This window comes from Cynocephalus volans, chromosome X, assembly GCF_027409185.1.
Source record: "Cynocephalus volans isolate mCynVol1 chromosome X, mCynVol1.pri, whole genome shotgun sequence".
Lineage (NCBI taxonomy): Eukaryota > Metazoa > Chordata > Mammalia > Dermoptera > Cynocephalidae > Cynocephalus > Cynocephalus volans.
This window is the reverse complement of record NC_084478.1, coordinates 66,247,905-66,261,730: the sequence shown is the minus strand read 5'-3', so window position 1 is coordinate 66,261,730 and position 13,826 is coordinate 66,247,905. Positions and strand designations below refer to the sequence as shown.

General features: G+C 42.1%; 1 protein-coding gene across 3 annotated transcripts in view; it reads right to left on the bottom strand.

Moving 5' to 3' along the window:
* Nucleotides 1-13,826, bottom strand: part of PFKFB1 (6-phosphofructo-2-kinase/fructose-2,6-biphosphatase 1) — a 66,631-nt gene that overhangs the window by 6,009 nt on the left and 46,796 nt on the right. For all 3 annotated transcript variants that reach the window (XM_063083133.1, XM_063083134.1, XM_063083135.1), the window contains exons 8-10: nucleotides 11,965-12,172; nucleotides 10,791-10,937; nucleotides 7,228-7,332 (exon numbers count right to left, since the gene is read on the bottom strand). In XM_063083133.1, the coding sequence (XP_062939203.1) occupies nucleotides 7,228-7,332; nucleotides 10,791-10,937; nucleotides 11,965-12,172 (460 nt within the window). The remainder of the gene's footprint in view (nucleotides 1-7,227; nucleotides 7,333-10,790; nucleotides 10,938-11,964; nucleotides 12,173-13,826) is intronic.

The following is a 13,826-nucleotide window of genomic DNA, read 5'->3' as shown; positions in this document are numbered from 1 at the left end:
AGAAAGTATCTTGTAAGAATTTACAACCACAAGCCTTCCCTCAGGTAGGTTGGTGATTCAAAATTACTCTATCCACATGGTTTGGGAAATGTTATGCTGAGAGTTTAATAAAAAGTGGTCCCAAGTCATTAGCTTCCAGGACTTTCTGGAAGAAGCAAATGGAAATTCTCTCTGGATTCTCTCAACTCCAGCTATATGGGATTCCCACAGAAAATTCTTGCCAAATTGGAGCTCACATAACACAAGAGGAAGTAAGCTATCCTGAGTGAGAATATGCAGAAACAACATGAAGAGAACCCTAAAAACTTAAAGGATGCACAATATAAAGTAAACTTGTTTAAAATTTTTAAAGAAATAAAAGATAGAATGAAAAATGTAAGAAAGAAACAAGAGGCTACATGAAGTAGATTTTTAAAAGATCTAAATAGAATTTTAGAAATGAAAAATATATTTATTAAGAAAACTCAGTGAATAGACTCAACAGCATATTGATTATAGCGGATTGGAAGATAATAGTGATTTGGAAGATACAGCTGAAAAAATTACTCAGAATATAGCAAAGAGAAACAGAAAATAAAAAGGAAAACTTAGGAGACATGAATGATAGAGGCAGGACTAACACACATTTAATTATATTTCTAGAAGGAGATAATAGAGAGAATGTGAAAGAGGATTTTTAAAAGATATAATGTCTGAGAGTTTTCCAGAATTGATGAAGAATCCCAGTCCTCGGATTTAGGAAGTCCAACTAATCCAAAGCAAGATAAATAAAAAAAATTAATATCTGTATGTATGAGAGCAAAACTTAAAAGCAACAAAGATACAAAACACCTTAAAAGTAGCCAAAGAGAAAAGAAACAATTAGACTGTCAGCAGATTTTTATTTAAGCCACAGTAGAAACCAGAAAGTGCTGAGAGGAAACAACTGTTAACCTAGAGTTTTATATCCAGCTAAAGTGGTCTGATAACCACTAAGAACAAAAAGAACCATGATGAAATCTTTAAAAAAAAATCTTTAAAAAAAAATGTTTAGGATAAACTATGACAAAATGGAAACAGATTATACAACTTTATCAATCCTAAAGAAGGAAGAAAAAAAGAAAAAAGAAACTAAGCATAGAAAGCTCAAGACAATATAATAAAAATAAACTTTAAAAAAATTGGTAATTACAATAAAATAAATGTTACAAACTTACCATTCAAAAGACAAATTTCAGTTTGGATTAAAACCAACAAAATCCAGCTATAAACTGTTTACAAGAGATTCAAAACAAAAGTAAACAGAAGTTGAAAGTAAATGAACACATAGATATGAACTGGGCAAATATTCACAAGAAGAAACTATTATAACTAATATTAATATTAGATAAAATACACTTTTATTGTTTCCGGATGTATATTTAATTCATTAATCCATTTTGCGTTGACTTTGGTATATGGTGAGAGGTGTGGGTCTAGTTTCATTCTCTTGCATATGGATATCTAGTTATCCCAGCACCATTTGCTGAAGAGGCAGTCTCTTCTCCAGTGTATAGGCTTGGTGCCTTTGTCAAAGATCAGATGACTGTAGATGTGTGGGTTGATTTCTGGATTCTCTATTCTATTCCATTGATCCATATGTCTGTTTTTATGTCAGTGTCATGCTGTTTTGGTTATTATGGCTTTGTAATATAGTTTAAAGTCAGGTAGTGTTATGCCTCCAGCTTCGTTTTATTTTATTTTTATTTTTTGTTTAATATAATCTTATTTTGTCAATATACACTGTGGTTGATTATTGTGGCCAATTACTAAAACCTCCATCCCTTCTCCTGCTCCCTCCTCCCTCCCAACAATTTCCTTTCTGTTTGCTTGTCATATCAACTTCTAGGAATTGTAATTGTTGTGTCTTCTTCCCTCCCCCCCCAGGTTGTTTGTGTATTTATTTATTTATTTTTAGCTCCCACAAATAAGTGAGAACATGTGATATTTCTCTTTCTGTGCCTGATTCATTTCACTTAAAATAATTCTCTTTAGGTCCATCGCTGCTGTTGCAAATGACAGTATTTCATTCTTTTTTATAGCAGAGTAGTATTCTATTGTGTAGATATACCACATTTTCCATATCCACTCATCTGATGATGGACATTTGGGCTGGTTCCAACTCTTAGCTATTGTAAAGAGTGCTGCAATGAACACTGAGGAACAGGTACAGCTTCGACTTGATGATTTCCATTCCTCTGGGTATATTCCCAGAAGTGGGATAGCTGGCTCATATGGTAGATCTATCTGCAATTTATTGAGGAACCTCCATACCATTTTCCATAGAGGCTGCACCATTTTGCAGTCCCACTAACAATGTATGAGAGTTCCTTTTTCTCTGCAACCTCACCAGCATTTATCATTCACAATCTTTTGGATATTAGCCATCCTAACTGGGGTGAGATGGTATCTCAGTGTGGTTTTGATTTGCATTTCCCAAATACCGAGTGATGCTGAGCATTTTTTCATGTGTCTGTTGGCCATTCGTATATCTTCCTTTGAGAAATGCCTATTTAGCTCTTTTGCCCATTTTTTTAATTGGGTTACTTGGTTTTTTTTGTTGAAAAGTTGTTAAGGTTCCTTAATATATAACATATATTCTGGATATTAATCCTTTGTCAGATGTATATTTTGCAAATATTTTCTCCCACTCTGTTGGTTGTCTTTTAATTCTGTTAATTGTTTCTTTTGCTGTGCAGAAGCTTTTTAGTTTGATATAATCCCATTTGTTTATTTTTCCTTTGGCTGCCTGTACTTTTGGGGTCATATTCACGAAGTCTGTGCCCAGTCCCACTTCCTGAAGTGTTTCTCCTATGTTTTCTTTAAGAAGTTTTATTGTTTCGGGGTGTATATTTAATTCCTTTATCCATTTTGAGTTGATTTTTGTATATGGTGAAAGGTATGGGCCTAGTTTCATTCTCCTGCATATTTATATCCAGTTATCCCAGCACCATTTACTGAAGAGACAGTCTCTTTCCCAGTGTACAGGCTTGGTGCCTTTGTCAAAGATCAGATGGCTGTAGGTGTGTGGGTTGATTTCTAGATTCTCTATTCTATTCCACTGATCGGTGTGTCTGTTTTTATGCCAGTACCATGCTGTTTTCATTATTATAGTTTTGTAGTATAGTTTAAAGTCAGGTAGTGCTATGCCTCCAGCTTTATTTTTTTTTGCGCAGAATTGCTTTGGCTATGTGTGGTCTTTTGTCATTCCATATAAATGTCTGGATAGTTTTTTCCATTTCTGAGAAAAATGTCATTGGAATTTTGATGGGGATTGCTTTGAATTTGTATATCACTTTGGGTAGTACGGACATTTTAACAATGTTGATTCTTCCAATCCAAGAGCATGGGATATCTTTTCATCTTCTTGGTGTCTTTCCTTTGATGTTTAGTCATTGTGGCAGGGGATTTCATGGTCCACTGGTTTGACACTATTGTCTGGCTATGATGCTGCTGGGGTTGCCAATTTGGTATGGCTGCCTCAGTGTCTGCTCAACTGCCCTAACCCTAACCCTAACTCAGGTGCTTGGTCGCCTTGGATCTTGGGCCTCTCAGAGGAGGCGCCTCTCTTGTTAGCATGCACTTGGCTGGGCATGGTATGGAGTCAGGTGGTGGAGGCAAGACCTACCTGCTGGGTCACGTGCTAGAACCACAGGGCACATAGTCTCCAATGATCTTGGGCCTGTCTGGCTGGGCGCCTCTCTGATTGGCACGCACTCAGCGGGGCTGGCGATGGAGTTGGGTGGCGGTGGCTAGGCCTACTTGCTGGGTCACGTGCTGGCACCACAGAGCATGTGGTCTCCACAGATCTCACTATTCTATTTTTATTACTGCTCTTAAGTGCTCACAGCCGAGCAGATTCTGCAACACATGGTGGAATGTATCCGGGAGGTCAACAAGGTCATCCAGGTGAGGGTGGCCACTGTGCTGGCTTGAACCAGCCAGACGGGGGAGTGGGTTCGGACAGTCCATGTGGCCCTGAGGGACAGGCCTGGGCCTGGTGCACAGCCCAGCCCGGTGTCTCCTGGCCCTGTCTTCTCCCTGTTTTATTTTATTTTTTAAAAGCATAGATGGACTTAGAGAGAATTATATTAAGTGAAATGAGTCAGGCACAGAAAGAGAAATACCACATGTTCTCACTTATTTGTGGGAGATAAAAATAAAGAAATAAATACACAATTAAACTGGCGGGAGGGGGTGGGAAGAAGACACAACAATCACAATTCCTTGAAGTTGTCAAGACAAGAGAACAGATATGAGGCTTTTGGGAGGGAGGGGTTAGAGGGAAAAATGCTCGGTAATGGGCCACAAAAATCAACCACACTGTATATTGATAAAAAAAAAAAAATTTAGGCAAAAATCATTATTAGGAGAAAAGAGGTTTGGTCACGATGTAATAATAAAAATGTACAATTCACTGAGAAGATATAATTGCTTTAAGTTTTGTGCCTTTATAATATCACATCTGAGGATGAAGATAAAAATGAGAATGTGCTTTGAAACTGAATAGAATATCTATTGTTTTATCTTCCCAGATATACTGCTTTTCTGATAGTTGTTCCCAGAATTTGTATCATAAATGGTGCATGACTAACAAATGCTCTAAAATGTGGAACTGGCTAAGTGGAGGCTGAATTAAAAGCAATGTATCTGTGGATTGCTTTGAGTAGTATAGATATTTTCACAATATTAATTCTTCCAATCCAAGAGCATGGAATATCTTTTTTTTTTTTTTTTTTTTTTTTTTTTAAAGATGACTGGTAAGGGGATCTTAACCCTTGACTTGGTGTTGGCAGCACCACGCTCAGCCAGTGAGCGAACCGGCCATCCGTATATGGGATCCGAACCCGGGGCCTTGGTGTTATCAGCACCGCACTCTCCCGAGTGAGCCACGGGCCGGCCCAAGAGCATGGAATATCTTTCCATCGTTTTGTGTCTTCTTTAATTTCTTTCAGAAGTGGTTTGCAGTTCTCATTGTAGAGGTCTTTCGCCTTCTTGGCTAAATCGATCCCTAGGAATTTTATTTTTTGTGTGTGGCAATTGTAAATGGGCTTACTTTGTTTACTTCTCTTTCTGTTAGATACCGATGACCTTCTTCACAGAAATGGAAAAAAACAATCTTACCCTTTATATGGAACAACAAAAGACCCCGAATAGCCAAAGCAATCCTTAGCAAAAAAAAAAAAAAAAAAAAAAAAAAAAGCCAGAGGCATAAACTACCTGACTTAAAATTGTACTACAAAGCTATTGTAACCAAAACAGCATAGTACTTGTATAAAAATAGACACTCAAACCAGTGGAGTAGAATTGAGAACCCAGAAATCACCTCTCAGGCTTACAGCCATCTGATATTGGACAAAGGCAACAAAAATCTACATTGGGGAAAAGACTGCCTCTTCAACAAGTGGTGCTGGGAAAACTGGATATCCATATGCAGAAGAATGAAACTCGATATGCACCTCTAACCATACACTAAAATCAATTCAAAATGGATTAAAGACTTAAGTAGAAGACCTGAAACTGTAACATTACTAAGGGAAAATACAGGTGAAACACTTCAGCAACTAGATCTGGGCATAGACTTTATGAACATAAGCCCGAAAGCACAAGCAGTAAATGAATAAATAAGCAAATGGGACTATATCAAACTAAAAAGCTTCTGCACAGCAAAGGAAACAATCAACAGAGTGAAATGACAACCTACAGAGTGGGAGAAAATTTTTGCTAACTATGCATCCAACAAAGGATTAATATCCATAATATACAAGGAACTCAAGCAATTATACAGTAAAAAACCAAATAACCCAATTAACAAATGGGCAAAGGAGCTGAATAGACATTTTTCAAAGAGAGATATACAAATGGCCGACAGGTACATGAAAAAACGCTCAACCTCACTAGTTATCAGGGAAATGCAAATTAAAACTACATTGAGATATCACCTCATCCCAGTTAGACTGGCTATGATCAAAAAGATGGTGAATAACAAATACCGGTGAGGGTGTGGAGAGAAGGGAACACTTCTACAGTGTTGGTGGGACTATAAATTAGTACAACCACTATGGAAAACAGTATGGAGGTTTTTCAAACAACTATAGATAGGTCTTCCATATGATTTAGCAATCCCACTTCTGGGTATATACCCAGAGGAATGGAAATCATCATGTCGAAGGGATACCTGCACTCCCATGTTCATTGCAGCTCTGTTTACAATAGCCAAGACGTGGAACTAACCTAAATATCCATCGATGGATGACTGAATATGGAAACTGTGGTATATATACACCACGGAATTCTACTCTGCCATAAAAAAGAATGAAATTCTCCCATTTGCAAAAACATAGATGAGCCCGGAAAAACTTATGTTGAGTGAAATAAGCAAAGCACAGATGGATAAATACCACATGTACTCACTCATGTGTGGGAGCTAAGAAAGAAAGAAGGAAAAAAAGACCACAGTAGTGCATTGGACTTGCAGAGGGAGAGAACATTCCTTGGTCTACAAAGTGGAGTGGGGAGGGGAAGGGGAGAGCAAGGTTCGTTGGGGATAATTGGGTGGGGGACATGGGGTAGAAATGCACTTTGTGGTAATGGGTATGCTGCCAGTACGAATCTGGCCCACACATCATGGGCATGAGGGGTGACAATCAGCTTTGTATCTCATGAATATTCATAACCCATAAACAACAACAACAATAACAACAAACAGTCCGTCCAATTAAAAAAAAAATAAAGCAATGCAATGAGCATTCATCTCATAGGGGGATTGGGCACTGATGATGTGATTCATGTGGTAGCAAAGAATTTGGTTAAACTATTAGCTATCGTCTCTTGGGACAATGCCAACTGCCCAGAGAGGCTGGAGGTTTAGGTAACTTGGCAACACAATGTCAGGAAATTGGAGTATGTTGAATTATTTCAAGTGAAGGCATACCAGAAACAAGGTGTAGGTAAAGGAAACCCTCCTGAAAGCAGAGAGAGAATAAGCAGGCAAATAAGTATTTTTCTAAAAAGAGGAATCAGTTGCTTACAGTGAAGTATCTGAGACAGGCAAGGGCCAGATAATCATGTGCCTTGTGGGATAGCAGCTGCTGCAAAATATGCTTTATCCTTTTTCTAAGGCTGTCTAGGAAACTGTGGGATCCTAGCAGTCAGTATGGAGATACTAGGGAGGAGTCCTAGGAGTTAGACCACTCCTCCAAACCTTACCTCTCCCTTGGGATAGCGGTAGCGATATTTATCTTGGTCCCGTAGTGCAAATTCTTCAGGGTAGTGTTCCTGGATTTCTTCATAGGTCATCTCCTCGCAGACACCCTGAGAAAAGTATTTGGGGACAAAAGTATTTACAAGGTGAAATCCACACAGCTTTTGCCATGGTTCTGAAACCAGTTATTGTGGCAGTAGCACATGAACACCTGTGTCTCTATGAACACAGCTCTGGATTTGTACCTGTTGTCTGTGAATGTACATCTATATGTGTGCATGAGGTGTGTGGCTGTGAGCAGATATGAATAGGTGTGCTCAGGCTGAGCGTATGGTGTTTTTCTATGATTGTCCCAGTAGGTCTCTAAGGACATATTATATATATAAGTATGTATTTTTATAAACATGTGGGCTTAAGGATTTGTGACCTTGTTTGCAAGCATGCATGCAGCATGCTTATGGTATGTACGTGTGGTATGTTTAAGGATTTGTGTTCCATGTTTGTGTGTGTATTTGTCTTGGCATATGTAGTGTGTGTGTGTGTGTACAGGGTGTCTGAGCATCTAAGAATGTTCCTACGCTGGGTGTCTCTGTGGTATGTCTCTCCAAGCAGGTCTCGGTGTGTCTGTGGCATATTTATCTGTGAGTGTATATGCCCCTCACTATGTCTCTGGTGCATATGTGTATCTGTGGGCCTGTGTCTGAGGTCTTTGTGAATCTGTGGTAACATGCGTGAGGCTATGTATCCGTACTGTGTACATATCTATGGTATGCCCCTGTGTGTCCATGTGAGGGATATATATGCAAAGACTGTGTGTGTGTCTATGATGAGTGTTTCCATATTTCTCTCTAGGTATGTCTGTCTGTCTGTGAGTGTGTATGTGTACGCATGTATGGTTCAGGTGAGAATAGCAGGAGAAGGTCCATGTGTCTGTGAAGAGCATATATGTTAGTGTAAGCATACTTGTGGTAGCTATCTGTGAATACATATGCAAGTGTATGTGTGTGTGTACATACACAGTAGTGCTCTCCCATTTTATGCCATTTCCAATCCCTCCTGCCCTGGCCTCGACTTTGGATCCTCTGGCAGATAAAGAAACAGGTATCCACAGACATCTCAGAGGACAAAAATTTGTAAATTTCTAATGGTTTCAGAGTGGGCTTTGGGGAGATACACTCTTCTCACCCAAAGAGGGAATTGAAGGCTCAGAGAATGAGTTCCTCAGGAGCATATGAGAGCTTCCAAGTTTACTGAGAAATCCCCAGAGGTGAGGTGGCTGCTGGTGGCAATCGGAAGTGATCTTGGGTTTCTAAGGTCTCCGTCTGGGCATGTGGATTCCAATGAAACCTTCCTGTAGGGAGGCAGCAGCATCCGGTTGTTATCTTCTGGGCCCATCTACCAGGCTTCTCTCACGGGTGAGGAACTGAACCCCGCCCCAACCCACAAACAGCTGTGTGGTGTCAAACTTCTCCAACAGCCACTGCCCATGGAAGAAAGTGCACCTTACTGGGTATACAAGGTTATTCCAGATTGACTTCAACCTTCTATTCTGAAGCATGCTGGGAGCCTGTCACCTGTCGAAATGGCCGCTGACTCCTTATTGACTTTACGGAAATTGCCTAACCTCTCTGAATTTTATTTTCCTCATCTGCAAAATGAGGAGAATTACAACTATCTCATAATAGTGTTTTGAATATTAGGGATAATGCATGTGAAAGATACCAGTACAGGATATATAAAATGTACAAGGCACATTTTAAAGACTCAAGCTTTGGAATTAGTTATTAAATTATTATTAATCATGGAAAATAGACCAGAAACTGAGGTATCATTCTAAGGTTTTGCTTCTTCCTCATCCACCTCCCAGAGTCAGTTCCTGAGATGCTAACTCTTAAATCTCTCTCAAATCTATTCCTTTTTCCTCCCTTTCCATCTCCACTGCTACAACCTTAGCATTTCCACACACACAATACCCTCTTTGCTTCTGCTGCTCTCACCACCTGGAATACCATTCCTGATCTTCTCTAGCTGGTTCACTGCTACTGAACCTCAGGCTTCAGCCAAGCATCACTTCCCCACGTTAATCCTGCCTGGGTCAGGTGCCCTGTTCTGACTTCTATACGCCCACAGTCTCACCTTTTAAAGCCTATCACACACGCTGCTTTGCTTTCCTCTGTTTATTCCTCTGTCTACCCTATTTAGCCTGAACTCAGTGAAGACAGGAACCAGTCAGATTAATCTCCATCTCAGAATCTGAAACAAGTAGGTGTTCAATAAATTTTTCCACAGCACACGTGGGCCGAAAATAAATAGCAACTAAACTTCTATGATGAAGAGTTTACATATTTGCTTGCATGTTTTATTACAGCAAATGTTGTGCTATGTAAAGCAATACTGTATAGGCCTTTTCTAAATATATGTATCTCTGTACATGTGTATTTATGTACATATGTATGAATGTACACACACACACACACACATACATGTCTGTATCTATAGAAACATATATAGCAGGCAAGCAAGTTAACCTACCCATATGAAAGTTATCTACATCTGTGGTAAAGCTTTTATGTTGCCCATAACCTGTGGGCTGCTGCCCAGTGTCTGTTCACCTATAGGGTGGGTAAGAAAATCTGACCCTGAAGAGAGACTGCTATGTCATGGGTTGGATCCTTCATTCCTCCTTCCTTATTCCTTACAGCCAGTGTACCATTAAGTCCTGTTGAAACATTCCCCAAGTCCTCCTTCATTCCATCTCCAATGCCACTACTCTGGTCCAGCACACCTTCACCTCTTGCCAGACTAGTGCAGCCATCTCCTTACTGGTTTATAGGCTCATTCTGGCCCTCTTCCCATGTAGTCTCCACACAAACCCAGAGCAGACCTTTTTTTTTTTAAATGTGAATAACATTTGGGCCACTTCTCCTTGACTTAGACCACATCAATGGCTTCCTATTGTTATCAGGACAGCATCCAGATCCATCAACATGGACTATAAGGCCCTGTGGCCTGGCTCCCTTTCCAGCTTCATCTTCCTTCTCACCAGACCCCACTATCCCAGCCTTCCTACTATTCTTTCTTTCGGTTCCCTGAACATGACATGCTCTTTTTGAACCTCTTTTTGTACATGAGCTGTGCTCCATCCCAGAACTAAACTCATTTTCCCACCCCTAGCTCATTTTGCCTGCTTTTTATCTCACCTCTAGTTTGCTCCAGGATGCTTTCCTTGTAAATCTCCCCCCTTCCCCACCAAGTCTGGTCAGGAGCACCCTCATCTTCTGAACCTCCATAGTCCTTTGTACTTCCCTTCTCATAACCCTTTGTCACACTGAGATGTATGTTTTGTTTGCTGTCTGCCTTTGGACTTCATGAGGGCAGATACCTTGTCTATTCTGGCCTTCACTGGATCCCCAAGACACGAAATAGTGTTTGGCACATGGCTGGGTAGTTAACAAAAGCTTGTTGAATTAATAAGGTTCCTTATAGGGGTTAGAGCAGAGACAACACAGGGGATAAGTCCAGACTCAAGCCTCCACACCTGCCAGGAGATTTACCCCCTCCATCTCACCGCATCGATTTCGTTCAGGGCCTTCCACTGCTCATAGGGAACGCCCAAGGCCTCAGCTGTCTGGATGGTCCTCTTCATGTGGCTGGTCCACACCTTCAGGGAGCTGATGCCCTGGGACTGAATGAAGTTGGCTAGGGCATAGGCATACTAGGGTGTGGGGGTGCAGAGGAGGACAGAAAGGAAAAAAGATCAGTGAGGAGGACAGGGAAGCCATGAGAACAAGCTCAGATCTGCCACAAATGGTGGAGTGGTAATGAACAAGCAAGAACAGAGAGTTTAAATGTTTCAAATTTATAAAAAGTCATACTCTTTCCTACATGCATAAGGGTCAAGGGAATAGGATAATGTGTGTCTGTAAGTGTGTGCTCATTGATGCTTGCTCACTGAACCCTCTACTTGGTTATTCATTCATTCAAACAGGCCTGCCTCAAACATTTGTGGAACCTGGGACAAGGGTACAAATGGAGGCAACTCACCCACAGTCTACCCCCCCTTCGCATTCCATTTCTGGCTCCATCCTGAATTTCTAGGTGCTTTGAGCACATGTTTCTGAATAACCCAATCACATGACCAAGTTCTGTCCACATTCCACCTCCACCAGTCCCCATGTCCCACAAACAGCAACCCTTGGCCACCCTTTAACCTAAGGGTGAATGCTTCTGTGACATGGCCTGCCATGAGTTGGACAGACTCTGGGATAGGCCCATGCAGGTGCTGGAAGCAGACTCTGGAACATAAGAACAAAGGATTTCCAGGGTTTGGGATACCCAGAGTGTGGTGTGGAAGGTGGGGGGGGGTGAGATTAGGAGAATGCTGTGTGTGCTAGTGATGGTCACCAGGTGACCGAGGGGACAAGGAGGGGACACTGCACGAGTGAAAGCACAGAGTTGTGAGAAAGGGGAAGGGACCAGCAGACAGTGGCAAGGTTGGTCATGGTTATGGGGCTGGAGAGGCAGCCAGTGGGCAGGCCGTGAGGGCCAGGACCAGGCTCTCAGACTAGCAGAAGCAGTTGGCATGCTGGAGCCATTCAATGGCTGGGTCAAGGCTGAGTGGCAGACGGAGTGGAAGAGCAGAGTGACCGAATCTGCTTCTACCTATCTCTCCTCAGGCCTTAGGCAGTGGCCTGCCCACCCACCCCTAGCCCACCCATCTGGGTGCATGAGGCCCTCTCTACCTGCTTGCCCCGAGCTGAGAGGCCTGAGTCGCCTCCGATGCGGCCTCTGAGGTTGAGTTCGCTCTCGCCATGCCGGCACAGGTAGATGGAGCGGGGTGTGACATGAATGTTCATGAGGTAGTAGACTGTGCGGCTCTGGATGTGGTCCTGCACTCGGTTCACCATGTAGCGTGTGCCCACATCAAAGATCTTGATGTAGGACAGGTGCCTGGGCCAAAGCCAAGCAGAGCAAGGGCACCTCAGAGGTTGATGGTGAGAGGGCTTAATCCCGAGAAAAAGCCCCAACCACAGACACCTTGCTTTAAAGCCTCCTCCACAACGCATCTCTCACCTTATGAGATGTCATGTCTTTCCGTGTTCTGGGTACCTGTCCTAGAGACTTGGTTCCTGGCCACCCTAAGAAGTTCATTGCTTGCTATTATCTCCCCTTGTCTCCCTTCCTCAGCCTCAGCTTGAGCCAGACTGTCTTTTCAACTTCACTCATCACACTACAGGCAGCTGATGTTCTCTCCTCTGTGGTTCACATCCCTGTCATACTCAGAGATAAGGAGTAATCTTCTGTACCCCTGGCTGTTTCCAACATCTCACTGGAAGGTCCTGAACTATCTACTCCACCACCCTTTCTGATCCTGAGCCAAGCTCTTCCTGTTCTTTGAGCCTGTGCCATGATATATTGTACTTTATACTCTAAGGGCAGCTACCAGATGTGTCTGTGTGTGCATGCGTCTATGTGTGTCTATTTTTCTCTCTTTAGTCAGAAAGAGTGTTGGGTTTGGTTCTTTCCCTACTTGCCATGCAGTCAATATACACATTCTCTTCTATTCAAGGCATTGTGCTTGGGATAGGGACCCAATGTCTGCCCTTTGGGAGCTCTTCAGCCAGAAAGGAACACATACTTGGAGACACATGAGCAATACTCAAAATCCATTCCACAAGCAGTCACTCTCAGGTGTGCCAGCTACTGGGACATGGGGATAAAGAGGTGGTTCACAACATCACTGGGGGAATTTGCGGTTCTTGCTTCAAACTCCTTGCTCACTTCTGTGCTCTGTAATGAACTAGTAAATATGCACTGAGCCATAATCAAACTATTTAACCCTCTGTCTACAAAGGAGCTGGGGGTGAGGTAGGGACATTGACTAATCAGAAGACTAGTACCATGGGGCAAGACTCCTAAGGCCTCTGCTGTGCCAGCCATTAATCCTTTAGTTGTGGGATTGTATGGAATTCAGAGAGATCCCTAGGAAGACGTGTGGGAGGCTGGTGCAATGGGGTGACACTGACAACCCTGGTTGCACAGTAACAAAACCAAGTGAATGGAAAGAGCTGCACTAACCTGAGGCAGCTTAGGCTGCTGATAAGTTTTGTTTCAGAAAGCCTCTCCCCTGATCTTTGTAGAGAAGTTCTTTATTCCTGCATCACGCACATCATGCCCAGCCCTCTGTCATGTCCAATGGTTCCCACAGGGTGCTTTCATTTGTTAAGAATTTTCTGTACATCTGGCAGGGAGTGGGGATCTTAAAGTGCATGAATCCTCATAACTATCCTACAGAGCATAGATTATCATCTCTGTTTTATAAGTGAGGAAACTGAAGGACTGAGAGAGAAAGTCATTTGCCTAAGGTTGCCTTCTCAAGAAGAAGTAGATTTGGGATTTAAACTCCAGAATGCTCCCCTTTCCAGTCATCTCTCCTAGAACCCTCAGAGCCTAGGGGTATAAAATATCTGATGTAACCGTGTTGTCTGGTTACTGTCTGTGCCTAACACTATGTCCTTCCATGGCTCTAGGAAAACTTCCGAATTCCTCAGCTTGGTCTGATAGTCTAGGTGTTCACACACTGGCCCCAGTTGGCCTCACCGTC